The sequence below is a fragment of the Corvus kubaryi genome, unplaced genomic scaffold (assembly GCF_017639235.1).
Source record: "Corvus kubaryi isolate FWS band 111438036 unplaced genomic scaffold, C.kubaryi_AGA036_p1.0 37312, whole genome shotgun sequence".
Classification (NCBI taxonomy): domain Eukaryota; kingdom Metazoa; phylum Chordata; class Aves; order Passeriformes; family Corvidae; genus Corvus; species Corvus kubaryi.
The window spans coordinates 3,592,409-3,606,993 of record NW_024581098.1 but is presented as its reverse complement, the minus strand read 5'-3'; the positions used below and the strand labels follow the sequence as shown (position 1 = coordinate 3,606,993).

General features: G+C 43.8%; 1 protein-coding gene across 4 annotated transcripts in view; it reads left to right on the top strand.

Annotated features, from left to right (window-relative positions):
* MAPRE2 (microtubule associated protein RP/EB family member 2) overlaps window positions 1–14,585 on the top strand; it is a 98,705-nt gene that overhangs the window by 27,259 nt on the left and 56,861 nt on the right. Inside the window, exon 1 of one of the 4 annotated variants that reach the window (XM_042029057.1) lies at window positions 13,950–14,157. The exons of 2 other annotated variants lie outside the window; for them this stretch is intronic. In XM_042029057.1, the coding sequence (XP_041884991.1) occupies window positions 14,039–14,157 (119 nt within the window). In that variant the 5' untranslated portion in view covers window positions 13,950–14,038. Of the gene's footprint in view, window positions 1–13,949; window positions 14,158–14,585 lie in introns of those variants that run through there. One more of the 4 variants, XM_042029059.1, reaches the window with a different exon arrangement.

The window sequence follows — 14,585 nt, the reverse complement described above, 5'->3', positions numbered from 1 at the left end:
CACTTTATTAGTGCTGCCATCATAATGTTAAGTAGAAGAAAAGCAAATTACATGAAGCATGTGTATGGAGTTAGTAATTAATGCCACATAGAATTCGTAAGGTGCTGTCCCTTTTTTAATCCCCAGCTATGGGATTTTAACTTCAACCATCCAGCCTCCAGCTTGGCATCTGTGAAATCTGCTCAGGAAGTCACCTTGGGAAAGTGGAAGGACCGGTGATATCAGACAGGAGGCCCACAAGGTGGCAATGTTTAGAAAGCCTTCAGAAGGGATGTGCCCTGAACAGATCCCTGCTTCCTGCGGTTGCCATCACTTGCTGCCCTTGTACCATTGCTGCTGCCTCTGTGCTGTTAAACAAGAAATGCCAGTGTTGCCAAAATGGAGCATAGGATACCTGGTACTAAACCTCTTGTTTGAACGGGTTCACCATTGGCAGTGCTCACCATACTGTGCTGGATACCATTCCTTCCCTTTCCCTTGGAAGGAATGTGCTGCAGCATTCGTGGTTTGCAGTAGCATGGGGTTTCTTTATTCACAGCTAGTAATAAACACATGCATGGCACTGAAATGATGCTCAGCCTGTGTAATGAAGAACTTTCATTTTCAAAACATACTGCTGCATTTTAGCTAATGCTTGCAAAGCTGTTACAGTGTGTAAATAAATGCTAACTTTGGATGTAGGAGGCAGCTCAGTTTGCAGTGATACTTTCTTCGTGCTTCACAGCTAAAAGTGAAAAGACTAGCTTTACTGTGAAACTAGGGGGGTTGCTCCAGGTTATGTAATGCCCTGCCAAAAAAAAAAAAAGAAAACTTAAATATGTTTGCAGAAAGGTTTCTCTAGATACCTGATAGGTGTGAGAAATTATTCAGGATAAGTTCTATGGTAAATACAAGAATTGCCACCAGCAATTGTTCACCAGCACAGACATAGGTAAGTAGGAGAGGGACAGTTAAACAAGGAATCATATAGTCCAGATTCACCAGATTGCAAGAGTAACTTCGACAGCAATTAGCAGACATGCGGGGCTCAAGTGTATTTGATGACTCTCAGGACAATCAGCCTATAATTTAGTCAAAAGTGGCTCATATGCCTCAAGGACGAAGCAATAAATCTAGACTACAGGAGGCATCTCAGAGCAAGAACTAGGAAAATGTAATGTCCTCCCCCGTGGATGCAACCCTTCCTGGGAAGGTGTTGCAGATGGAAGTGCAGCAGGACAATGCCCTGTGCTGAGCCACAGAGCCTTTCATCTGTTGCTTTCCGCTCTGGCATGGAGTAGATGCTGCTGCTTAAAGTCAGGCTTCGTCACTGTGGTTATACTGGCATTGTCACAAGTACTTGGAAACAACAGGAAGTCTAAAGAAAACTGTGAGCATGGAGATAGTGCACAACCACCAAGTGGACATTTATAAAAGCAGACTGCATCCTACCTGTCTAACAGAAACTTATCTGACATGTGCAGATTTCCTGCAACGTGTAACCCTTTCTGTGAAGCAACAGACGGTTTTTCAGTGTATTCCCAACGGATTGCTGCTCACTGTTTAGCCTTTCCTTTTCAAATCCTTTAGTCCTTATGGCCTATTATATATCCAAATGAAGATCTAGTTATCAGCCTTCTAAGACCAGAGATTCATTACACTGCTATAGAATTAGCTGAGCTATTACAATTCCAAATCCATGTAACATGTTATTATATACTAGTCTTTGCACAGGAAACCTTCTGGTCAGGTTTCAGTGGCTTTGAGCCTGACAAATGGGTGTATTTTTCCGTGGAGTTAAGTTATATGGACAACAACATGAGGGATGGATATTGGAATATCCAAGGAGTTTTACAGTTCTTGTATTAGGTGCTCTCATGTGCGACATGCAGATGGGGCCTTTTGGCAGTAGCAATTCCTTGATTGATGCATTATCACCAAAGCAATTACAATACGTCCTAACATTAGAAAGCAAGGCTGGTTTCTACTGGAACATTAGCTCAGGAATTACTCATTAGATTTCAGTTATTTTGGGATAGGTGAAGAGAAAGAAAATACCTTAAAAGTGTGTCCATATATATATATATGTACACGTGTATATAAAGTATGTTGGTATGATGAAGTACTAATTCATGAAGTGTTCAGGGGAGATCTGAACAAAGGCCGTTACGAGCTTTTTTTCTTCCCTGCAGACATAAATATTCTCTGGCTGTTCATGGTAAAGGTGCATGTACTTACCAAACCAGCACACTAAAGAATTGCTTCCTCTCACTTCTTTCTCCTTATCTCCCAGCACCAGCACTGGTACAGAAGAAACACTATTTCTAGATGAGAGCACTTTGTTTCCCCCTCAGTCCCCTGCTGCTTGTTTCCCCCAACTGGTTCCCACAATGTCCACCAAAGAAGACCTGACTTTCCTAAGGGATGCCTTGCAACTTCAGCCAAAAGACTGAAGAAGTGGGAAGTAGGTGGGCTGAGCGGAGTGCTTTTAAAGCATGGTCATTCTGTGGCAACACCATAAAGTCCCGCAAAATGCAGTGGAGGACATCTGTTTGGGAGTCAGTCCTGTGCAGAACACAGATGGTTTATAGCTGGTTTAGATCCAACATGAGAAAACCAGAGCCCTAAAGCCTGAACCTGAGGGAGCAAAGTTAACCAAATGGAATGTTTGCTTATGGCTGTGCGCTCACCAGCTCCATTCCCTTCTTAACTTAGGAACTGGGTAGCTTGGATAGCCTTTTATGGTGCTGTCTGAAAATATTCTGAACTTTGGGGTGATATTTATTTTTCCAGTACCCGATACCAAAAATTATCCCACAGGAGCTCAGCAAAGCAGCTGATGATTCATCAGGAACGTAACTGTGCTTTTCAAAAAGATAACGTGTGGTTTTGTTCAGAGTTAATGAGATCCTTTCCAACGCAGAAGCTGTCAACAGCACTGACATACATTTACAGTTACAAAAACACATAGCCTTGTGGTTGGGGTTTTTATTAAATAGAAACCTCATTTTCTACTGTAATGAGGAAAACGCACTGTTTTCTTGCCACTAGTACCTTTTGTACTCAAAGTGTTAGAAGCCTTTTATTATTATTATTATTATTATTATTTTATATACAATGTGGCTGTTCAGAGGTTACAAAATGGTGCCACTTAATGCCAGGACTGCTGAAGCCATGATAATATAAAATAATATATATTAAAAAATATACCCTTGTTTCTAGTCATCTTTTATTGTCTTCTGCATCTTGCCTATCAATGGTGCTTCATTTAGAAGCTGGAGAATGTTCATTAAAGGATGATTCAAGTAATGATTGAGTTTTGCTCCAGCAGAAAAAGAAACCATAAAATCTAGGACCTTGGAAAATAGTAATCCTTGTCAGATATATCAAGTATTTATAGTGCATGTAGATGCTATAAAAATAACTGTGTGATTTTTCAAAGCAGTTTCTAGATTTTATAAATATAATCTTGCATGTGCCCCTGTCCTGTGGTAGGCACCAGGGAGCTTTCCTGGCCTCTCTTCCCATGCTGCTGCTAAAGCCTGCATCTGCACAGCAGGCATTGGGATACTGAGCTGTGGTGCTCAGGGCCTCCAGCAGCAGAGTAAAATCCAGAGGTGGAGAGGCTCCAAGTATCAGCATTTTTTAATATTTCTCTGCAATCAGTGGAGCTGGAAACTTTGGTTTTCATTAGCTGACTGCTTGGATGCTTATACAGTTCAGTTGCTCCATGATCTGCAGCTTGCAGAAAATCACTCTATATACTGAGTCAGAGCAAAGTAGGAGTCACTGGTGATGCACAGCACACTAATGAGGTCAGGTGGAAGCAACATTTAAGTTGTTCTTACAGTAGAATTGTTCCTTGTAATAGTGGCTTCTTCGACCTTCTTAGACACTTGTTTAGCACTGGGTCAAGTATGAGAAGGCCACTGTTGTGGACAATGCTATTGTGTTACAATACAAGGTGGCAAAATTAGAGGTTTTCAGGTCTTGGGACCTAGTAATTTGTTGCACTCAAATCCAAATGTTGTAATCACCGGTAGCATCTTGCATGTCTGCTCCTACTTGAGCCTGGAGCAGGCACAGAAACAGGCATTTGGTGGGAGGTGCAAGGGGGCACAGGGGCAAAGTCAGTGGCATCCGGCTTGAGCCTTAAAAGCCTCAGCTGGAGATCTGCCACCAAAGTGTGCACAGTTGCCACCCGTGTTAAAAATCCTCTCTGAGGGATGAGACAGGCCAGGTACATGTCATGGGTACCACTTATTGTGGGGAGCAGCAGTTTTAAGTCTCATCAGTACCCGTTCCTCATAGAAGGAAGCTGGCAGAGCCCCCATATTCAGGTTTATGCAGTGGCTTCCATTAGAGCTTCATCCTCTTACAAAAGGTCTGGATTTGGTGCACAGCACTAATGACCTGAGCGGGATGTGTGGGATAAACGCCTTCTGAACAGCACTACGGGGAAACTACCCTTACATCATGTTGTAGGTTTTTAAACAAATAACTAATTCCTGTCTTGTGTCTGTATAAAAGAACAATATTGACTGTGCTCAAGTATTTTCAGACTTGATCTGATTTCATAGCTATGATCGTTTTTGTGTAATGTAAGAGGCTTCACATAATCACTCTTTTAAATCTACAGCTTATGTTTGACAAGTGGGTCATTGGTTAATGGAAGCAAGTAAATCCAGCTGTTTATCTTTTCAGTGGGATCATGCACTTTCTGTATGCTCTTGTCTGCTCAGAATGGAGACCTGTACATTTTTAATGGCCCTCCCTCTATTTTAGAGTAGGGGCATGAGCTTTACATTATATTTCATTTCTTCCCTACATTCAAATAAAATATAGTCACAGTATTACTTCTGCTGGTATCCCACCTGATCCACAAATTTGTGGCAGCAGTTGTGGTACTGTTAATTTAATTTCTATGTGTGATTTTTTAAAAAGTTGTTGATTTGACTTCATGAGGAAAATTTACTGTTGTACACTGTTTAAAAATTTTCTTGCTTCTTTATTTCTCCTACCCAAACCCCCAATATTTCTGTGTGTTGCTCTCAACAGATGCATCTTCCACTAAAGCAGACCAGCAGGAGCTTTCTCCCAGCTAGCTTTAACTCTTAACATTTTTTGGGTAATTTGAAATTTCAGGGTTTCAGAAATTGCTATGTAAGCCTTCTGTAGGGTCCCAGCATCTAAATAAAGCACTTGCAGCACTAGGTTAATAAAGTGCTCAAAGTATTAATGGAAACTTAGTCTAATAGGTCAAGCTCCAAAAGTCCTCTTAGGGAATGTCTGTCAGCAACATAATTTTCGTGACACAGTTTTCAAGTATTCTAATTTTTTTTCAATTCAGACTACTAATATAAGTGTAACATGATTAAAGCTGTCTATGAAAATTATTTTTCCTCTGCATTTGAAAGCTATTTTATTCATAAAGGCTTAGCATAAACACTAAGATGATAATGAGCATTGACTTGCGAGGGGAAGGAGTCTGTTTTCCATCAATAAGTGAGAAAACGAAAACTTTCAGATTAGTAAGGGTATTGTGTTAAGTAGCAATTAAATTATACTCACAGAACACTTTCTTGCTCCCAAATGCTCTAGTACTTGCAAACAGAAGCTATTACTTTAGAAGTGTGTTACAGGTCTAAATTCTTAACAGCAATTTAAAAAGCATGTGTGTAAGAAATCCTCAGAAAATAAAGAGCAGAATTCCTCAGATGCTTGCATTTGGCCAGGAAGGAGCCTGAAATAGCTGAAACAAGTCTATTTGTCTGTGGGAAGACAAACGTCTGTTTAAAAATGTTGTGTGCAATACATGTATTTGCTGTAGCCCAAAGAGGAGGCACTCCCTGATTTCTCTTCCAGCTAGAGATCACAAGCAAATCCTTGGCAACCTAGTTTTTCACAGGTGCTGAGGTGCCTCAGGGATTTCGGCTCTTTGGTGTGTTAATGGCAGCAATGTGTCACACGAGGTGGTGAATCCTGGCTGTGATGCAGCCTTTAAATACAGGTGTCACTTCCTGGGGTGGCTGCATGTGAAGGTGCATGCAGCTCAGCAGGCAAGTACTGCAGCCCATTCCTCTTGGCCGGGCTGAAATGAGGCGTAATGACATATGTTAGTATGTTAGCTGACATAATGACAGTATGTTAGCTGGACAGTAAGTATGCTGGGGATTTGTCTGAGGGAAGGCAACCAATTTGACCCAGGTCCCCTGCAGGTGGCTGAGGAAGGAAAGTGGAAATTGCCCAAGCCTACAAAGGATTATGTCTGACAAAAGAAGAGTGGGGAAGAATGGGAGAAGGAACAATGGAGAAACCTCAGGTGTGGAAGAAATCCTGAGATAAAAAGGAGGAGGCACTCATTAGTTATAGCAATGGAGAAGAGGGATTGGATTTGCTTAGCTGCAGAGCTGGAAGTACTGAGAAGATTAGAAAGCAACCTGTGGAAGAAAGGATGGAGATGCACCACAGTGGTGCTGAGGATGAAGCTTGCACAGACTTGTGACAGTAAGTGTCTTGAGGAAGCTGGTCATAACAGCAGGGCCCGTTTCTGTGCTTGTAAAATGAGGAAAGCTGGCAGAAATCAGTTTTTGTTAAATGTTATGAATGTCCCAGATAAAAAGCAATTATCTGGAGAAGGGGGAAGGTTGCATACAAACAGAAAAGCACACCACTTTCTGTGTAACTTCTTGGCATTTGCTGATTTGATGGGCAACGAGACACCTTGGCTCTGAAAGAGAATGATTTGTAGTGCAGTGTAGGGTCCTGAGAAAACGTATTTTGCAGCAGGGCAATGGGTTCTTGGGCTGGGGTTTGCAATCACAGAAACACTCACACGCTACTGAATGACTAGGCAGTGTGATTTTGATCCTGGTCAGGCATGAATGTGCTCTGTATTTCTTTCACATTAGCTAGGGCATGTGATACTGTTTATGTTGGCTTTTTGCTGGGTGTGGGAGGAGAGACACTTAATTAACAGTTTCCTGGGACAAAGTAACCCCTTCAAATCCTGGTTTGTAAAGTCTTTGTCAGCTGGTTGAAACATTGTTGATCCAGTAAAGTTTAATAGACCATCTGCTGGAATCATTACTTTCTTGCGCCAGCCTTCTCTCTTCCTCTTTAGCAGTGGCGAGCATCTTGGGCAGGTCGGACAGGTCTGTAGCAAAAGACTGAAATGCCTTCAAAGTGTATTGCTAACGTTTTCAGTGTAGAGCAGTAAGAACACACATCAGAGATGGAGACTGTCCACTCCCACCTGATTTTATCATCTTTTTACCTTTTTCCAGACACCCTTCCTGAGCCCCAAGAGAGCCAAAGATTCCTCAACAGCTGAAAATAAGTAAATAAATGCTAGGCTTAGTCTCTCACATTTCCAAGCCCTTCCAGGCTTTTGCCGTTTCTAACTTGTTTTACTGGTTTTGTTTAAGATACGAATGTCTGAAGCTCTGACTTTTCCCAGTTGTAACAGTCATAAACTGTACTGTGTGGAAACATGAAAACCCAAATCCTTCTCTTCTAGAACACTAATCTCACTTTCATTTAATTCAAATTCTGTCATCCTCTGAAAAAATGTAGGAATCCAGATTACCTGAACATTTTTGATGTTTTTACTTTTGGCTTTCCATAGTCTTTGCATCTGAACTCTGACAAAACAAGTCTAGAAAACTAGTTAACACCTCAGTGCTAATGGAAGTGGTAATGGTACATCTAGAACAGCTCCAGCCAAACAATTCCATGTAAATGCATGTGAATGAGCCATGAGTCATTCTCCAGTCTCAATTCCTTTCAACCAGTATTAAGGACACAGGAATCCTTACTCAAAGCATTTATTGATCACAGCCTCCATTTACAGGTTTTTAAATGAGAGCTGCTCCACAAGGTGTGTCTGAAACTCTGCTTTAGCCCAGTGGGTATCACTGAAAACAAATGCAACAGACACTAAAGAATTCCAAATTTTGGGTTTGTCTGGAGTTAATGGAAGTAAAAATTTCTTCTCTTTGGAACCATTCCTCACTGAAGTATTTCCTGCTCTCACGGGAGCTTTTTGTTATGTAGAAAGTACTGGATAAAAATGTTCTGGCTATTTGGTGTGAACTTCTTATGTTTTAAGTAAGGAATCCTTTGATGTGTACCGAAGAATGCTTCTTTCTAAATAGGAATTTGGGGAGTTTATTCTTTAAAGCAGCTAGATTTAGCTAATGGGATTTAATAAATGTCCACTAAACCAATTTATTAATTTTAATCTAAGAATTAATATTAAAAGTACACAACTTAAAATATTTTATTCAAGGTTTTTTGAAATCCTGTTCCTGTGAATGTAAGCCCTTGTTTTGTAGACAGTATTTGAATCTTGAATTAATCCTTTGATTTCTATTTGATTTCTACAGTAACTATAAAAGGTAACTGCAGTCTTTCTGAAGGAAAATACCCATGGACTGTGGCTCTACAAGATGTCTCTCTTTAGCAATCGGTTCATGCACTAATGGTCAGATTGGATTTGCAACTCGTAAGACCAAATTTTCAAGTATGCTTAGCAGACAAAGACTCCAACATTTATTTTACGCTTCCTCACAGGCACAGAACACTTCTTAAAATGTTAAATGTGAGCTCTGAAATATAAATATCTCTGTATATTTAAAAATAGACTTGAATTACCTCATAGGGATGTGGTCCATGCACATTGTGTAATTGGGACAGCCCTCTCTTTTTTGTTTTTTTTTTCCCCCCTCTTTATCTCTGTGTCTCCAGGGAAGGCAAATAATCAAGACTTGCTTAAAGTGGCAACACCAGAATCCCCAAGGGTGGGAAGCTCATTCTTTGTCTACAGGATGTCTGGAGTGATAAGTAACTGTTTTAATACAACTCATGCAGTGTTTCTTTGTCGTGACAAAATTATAATTTGGTGTTTGGCATAGTGAGTTTAAATGCCTAGAAATACAAGGTATAGAATGAAGTACCAGGATGGAGGTGGGACGATTTATTCAGTGCTGTGTAAACAAAGTCTATAAAGTTACAGTTTTGAATTTTCACCTGAAGTGATTTTATGCCACACTGCCTTCCTTTGGGTTGATCAGTGCTGTTGACAGTATGTCAGCAAAACTGGAAACATGAGTTCTGCATAACCCAGGTCAGCTTGAAATTTACCATGCACCACATCATGTCTGATACATGTTTGCTGTGTTAATAACACTGCTGTTGCTGATCCCTTTATGGGTGTTTCTGTGTGATACGTTATCGTCGCGGGTTAGAACTGTGCTCTAGTTTAGGCTGGCACAAGCCGGTGCTCTCTAATAGACATTCAGTTGCAGATACCTCACTTGCACTTCTCACAGATAACATGCAAATCTGATCTCCTAAATCTTCTGTTCCTAATCTACTAAATGCAACTTTAGAAATTAGGCTGATTGTGATGCAGCCTAATTAAGTATGCTCATGGTTATACCCATCTTACTGAATCTCCTCTTGCTGGGAATAAAGTATGTCAATGTACCTTAATGAATTGGGACTTCCTTGAACAACCAAAATGTGCCCAAGACTTAACAGAGTGACTTCTTTTAGCTCTTCCAAAACTTTCTTCCTGATTTGCTTTATTCACTTATTTTCAAATTTAAATACTCTTGGCCAGCTTCTTCAGGAGAAAGAGCCTGTTTCTGCATGGGTTTCTGATAAACACAGGCACACGACTGCTAGAATTAACTTATTTTAATCTACAGTGTGTAAATCTGTGGCTTTACAGAATTCTGTTAATCTTTGTTGTGATAAAAAAAGACTATGAGAATAATTAAATTAGGAAAGCGGACTACATTGCTCTGGACTGTTGCTTTCCAAAAGTTATTGCTACCTTCCAACTGTTTTCTGAAATCTAATCAAAGGAGTTTTTTTCCCCCACTGGAAAAAACTGCACTTGTGACAGGAATGTTCATTAAATTCCTCAGAAAAGTGATGTCTATGGCCCAAAATAATTATATTTGCATGGTGTTTGCTGCAGTTTGTAGCTGGGCTGTATTCTGAGAAGAGTGCAAGCCATATCACACTGACTCCTTTAGAGCTTGAACATGAACAGAGATGTCAGAGATGAGGGATTCAAGCTGGCCACTGTAGGGTTAAATGTGTTTTTCTTAGTCTCACTCCCTATTGCTTCCCCCACCCGAAGTTATCCAAGCAGTGGGGAATTTCTGCAATCATTAATTGTATTTATAGTTTGGCTATGTCACATGAAATACTCCCTAAAACAGTGTGTGTGTTTTTTTTAATCCCCTTACAAATGTATCAGCAGAAGTCTCTAGCCTGGCCATCACCTCTGCTGTCAGAGGCTGTACATTGATTGCTTCTTATCAGCATTAAAATATTTATAATTTATTTCCACATTAACTGCCTAATATAAAATTCTGGGTCGAGTGTGCCTGAGGTCTTTCTAATGCCGCATCTTGGGCTTTTAGAGGATTTTACTCTCAGGCACTGTAAATTAGCCTGTATGGCCTTTCTACTGCAGTAAGTGAGACTTAGAGCAAGTAAAGAGAGAGGAACTGAGAACAAAAGCTCTGAAGAGGAAGGAGCAACCAGATTTTGGAGAACGATGTTTAGGCCTGTTCTAGTGTTCTCTCTACCTGGTTCACCATGGCAGAAATCAAAGTACTGGAATGCATTTGATGTGGTAGGGTGATGCTTTTTGCATCAGCAGTACACCTGGGACTTGCTGTGTGGCTAGCATGGCACGGGAGCATGTGGTCCTGAGAGGATGTGACGTCTCCATCCTTGAAGATTTTCAAGATTTGGATTGATTAAGATCATGTCACCAAATGTGACCTGATCTCATATTGGTGATGATCCTGCTCCAAGTGGGAGATTGGACTGGATGACCTCCATAGGTCCCTTTCAACCATTGCCTCTGTGGTCTCAGTGCTGAAGATCTATTACATCAGGTTTTGTAATTCCACCCTTCAGAGTAAATTGCTTTCCTGGCTCTGTGCTTTGCTTAGTCTGCACATCACTTGTGAGTACCAGATTTCGGTACTTCCAGCATACCACAGGTGGAGCTTTTTATCAACACCGACGCTGACCTTTCCTTCTTCAGATCAATTCTCTATTGGTGTGCCTAGTGCATGTAAAAATCTATAAAGGTAGCACAGATGGACGGACACCTAATAACAGCAACAAGTTTCCTCTTTCTTTGAGACCTCTTAGCTTAGAATGATGGAAGTGGGAAGAAGATGCTGGGGGCTTCCAGCACATAGAGATAGGAGTTGTGATTGTGGGCCACACGGTGCCCAGAAACAGAGATTAAGTAGAGGGAAGGCTGTGCATATGGAATCCATATTGCACCCAGAGCCCCCTGAGCTGTGCTAGATCCACTGAAGCCCACTGAAATGTGTGCTTCCTGAAAACCAGTACCAGGCTTCTTTTTCCATAAAGGTAAGGTACTGTGCTGAGGCAGCATGGGTTTTTCTGACCTTGAGTCCTAATTCAGAGGCAAGAGGAGGTCTGAAGCAAAGCTGTCATGCTCTCCTCACCTGCACTTCTCTTCTATACTTTTGTTGGTACATGTTTTAAACAGTTTTGGAGACTTCAATAAAGAAGCTTCTGTTCTTTGCCACTGGTGAAGAAATAAAAATGTTTTTACAAGTTACGGTTGCAGAGTGTTTTACTGCTTGCTGCCTTGCAGAGCAGGTAGGGTTATGTCTGGCAGATAAAGACCTGCTATTGATTATTTTTATATTCTGTCACCACATAGCATTTCTGGCTTCTCCATGTCCTTGAGTGTTACTAAGATGCTCACTGGCCTTTTTAACAGAATGTTTTTTGTTGCTTGTTTTGAAAAAGGCTCAAAGGTAGCTTCCTCCAATTACCAGATGAATGAAACATTTTTCAGTGAAGTGTGCCAATTGCAAATGTCCATAGATTGGTTACTGAAAGATAAGTTTGAGTGTATTTGAAAACCCGGCAGAAAGAATAAGTAAGATCCCCTGTCTTGATGTTCAGAGGACAGTGGCAAGTTGTCAGACTAACTTGAGCCTTGTTAGAGATTGCTCTAAAATGTGTGTTAATGTATACATCTGATTTAAATCCAAGGATATTCTCAGCAGTCCAAGTGTTGTGCAGTTGGTGCTATTGATAGTATTCACCTTATAAGCTCTCTGTGAGTGGTCTATGTTATGAATATAATCATGTAAACTAAGCTTTCAGTGAAGTGTCATTTCAGTCTGAGGTTAGGTAAAAATTAGTTAAAATTTCAGTAAGTCACTGTCTTTGTGCAGAAAAAAATCTGGGGTAGAAACCTGATCAAACTCATACTTCAGAACTTCTGAGTTAAAATATCAGCATATGTCTCTTAGAACACATTAGAAATACTCACATGGCTTTTGTTTGACCTACCATCTTGAAATTATTTTTAAAAGAGTGTTGGATTTGGGGGCATGTATTTTTTAAGATGTTAATAGATCGGCTCAAATACTTTGCATCTAACAGCCTCGAGGTCATACAGATCTGTTTAGAGACTGTGCCTATAGCCCCCCCCCCCCGCCCTTGTTGGTTTCTGCTTAGAGAAAACAATTTGTAAACAGCTGGATAGTATGTTTTTCTAATGTGGTAGAAGTGTGGGTTTCGATGCACTATTGGGACATGAGGGTAGGTTTTGACCACAGTGAAGTTCAGATCTGCTCCTTAGGATGACCAGCATTGATCTGTGGTAATGTCAAACTTTGAAGCACGTTGCTATTTAGGCAAGGGGAGATATGCAGAAATCATGGAGCTTTGCAGAAGGAAATGGACTAGGGAGGATGCAAAAACCTTTCTAGAAGGAGGGGAAGAAGAGAGGAGGGTTGTGTGATTGGTGATGCTACCAGTGCCAGAAGTTCAGTGCTACTGCCTTGGCAGGTCTCTTCCATTCTTGTTTCTGATACAAGCAAGATTTTAAAGGATGTACCATCAAATGTTTTTTCTGTGGAAGCCTGAGCGCAGGAGAATGCTGGAAATGTGCAATACAGCTTGACAGATGTCGTGGTGTGCTCTCCAGTGAAGTTGTAAGCAGGGATACAGAGCTTGGTAACTTGAACATCCTGGTGTTTGGGGTGGAAATGCAGGCGGAGTAGCAGACACAGGAACCGGGAAAAAAAGAGCATAAAATAACTTACACCTTCGTGTGCTGTTTTATTACTAGGAGTCCATGATTTTTTACATCTTGTAGTTTCATGTCACTTAATATTTACGCACTTTTAAAAAATAAAGTGTTTACGATATGAAACACAAAACGCACTCCATGATTCTTGCAAGCTGCAGCCCGTGCAGGCGGGCTTTGTGCGGTGGGGATGGCCATAGCCCCCGGCACACCCGCACCGGGGGAAGATGCTGGGGAGAGCTGGGCGGTGTTCGCTGCTGCGGCTCGGCGCTGTGTAACCGAGCAGCCCGGCGTGGGGGCTCCTGCAAAAGAAGGAGCCTGAGCGCGATAGCTCCCTGGTGCGGGGAAAAGGCGGACGATGCTGAGGTACCGGGGCACGGAGGGTGATGATGAGGCATCGGGCTTCGAGGTCTCGGCTGGTCTCGTACAAGCCGGGCGCACACGCGGCTGTCACAGGCGGCGGTGGGCAGGGGCACGGCGCGGTCCCCACGGGAGAGGCGGCGTTTCTGTGCCGCCCACGGGTGCAGGGACAGGCGCGGGGGCGGCGGGACCGCCGTGCGCGGCCGGGGCGCGTGTGGGGGTGCCCCGGCGCTTTGTCTGTGCCCGCGCCGGGCGGGGACCGCCGGAACGCTCGGGCCGTTCCGCCGCGGGGGCCGGCGGCTGCCCCGCACTCCCGGGGCGAGCGGCTCTTTGTGTGGGGGCGCGGGGCGGGGCGGGCCCCTCTCCCTCCCTTCCCTCCCTTCCCTCGCCGCTGCCGTCCCCGGGCGCAGCGCGGCGCCGGCCGGTTGCCATGGCGAGGGGCGGTCACGTGTGACGGCGGCGGGGGCTGACGCGCGGCGGGGCGGGGCGGGCGGGCGGCAGAGTCGCGGCTGCCGCCACCTTCCGCACACCAGCAGCAGCAGCAGCGGCAGCAGCTCGGGGCTCTGCGGAGCGGCGGGAGCGCCAATGCCCGGACCGACCCAAGCCCTGTCCCCAAATGGCGAGAACAACAACGACATCATCCAGGATAACGGGACCATCATCCCCTTCAGGAAGCACACGGTGCGGGGGGAGCGCTCCTACAGGTACTGCGGGGGCGCTGCGGCGGCGCGGGGGGCGGTTGCATAAGGCGGGCGGGCTGCAGCCCCCTCCTCTCCCCCGGCCCCGCATTGTCCGGCTGCGGAGCGCTCGGGGGATAGGCGGGATGCGTGCAGGGGCTCGCCGCGCCCGGGCGGAAGAAAGGCGGTTAAAAATGATAATTAAAAAAAAAAAGAGGTGGGGAGGGGGAAATAAAAAGGAGGGAAAGAACGCCCCCCTCGCGGGCAGCCAGCTCCCCTTGGAAAAGAGCCGCAGCACCTCGCTGCGGATCTCGGAGGGAGGCGGCGCCGTGCGGGAGGCGGCGGCCGCGGATGGCGGGGCGCGGGCAGCCCCTGCCCGGCCGGGAGAGCCGCACCGGGCACCGGGCAGTGCCCGCCCCCCGCACGCCGGTGTGGGGGTGACAGCCGCCCCCCGC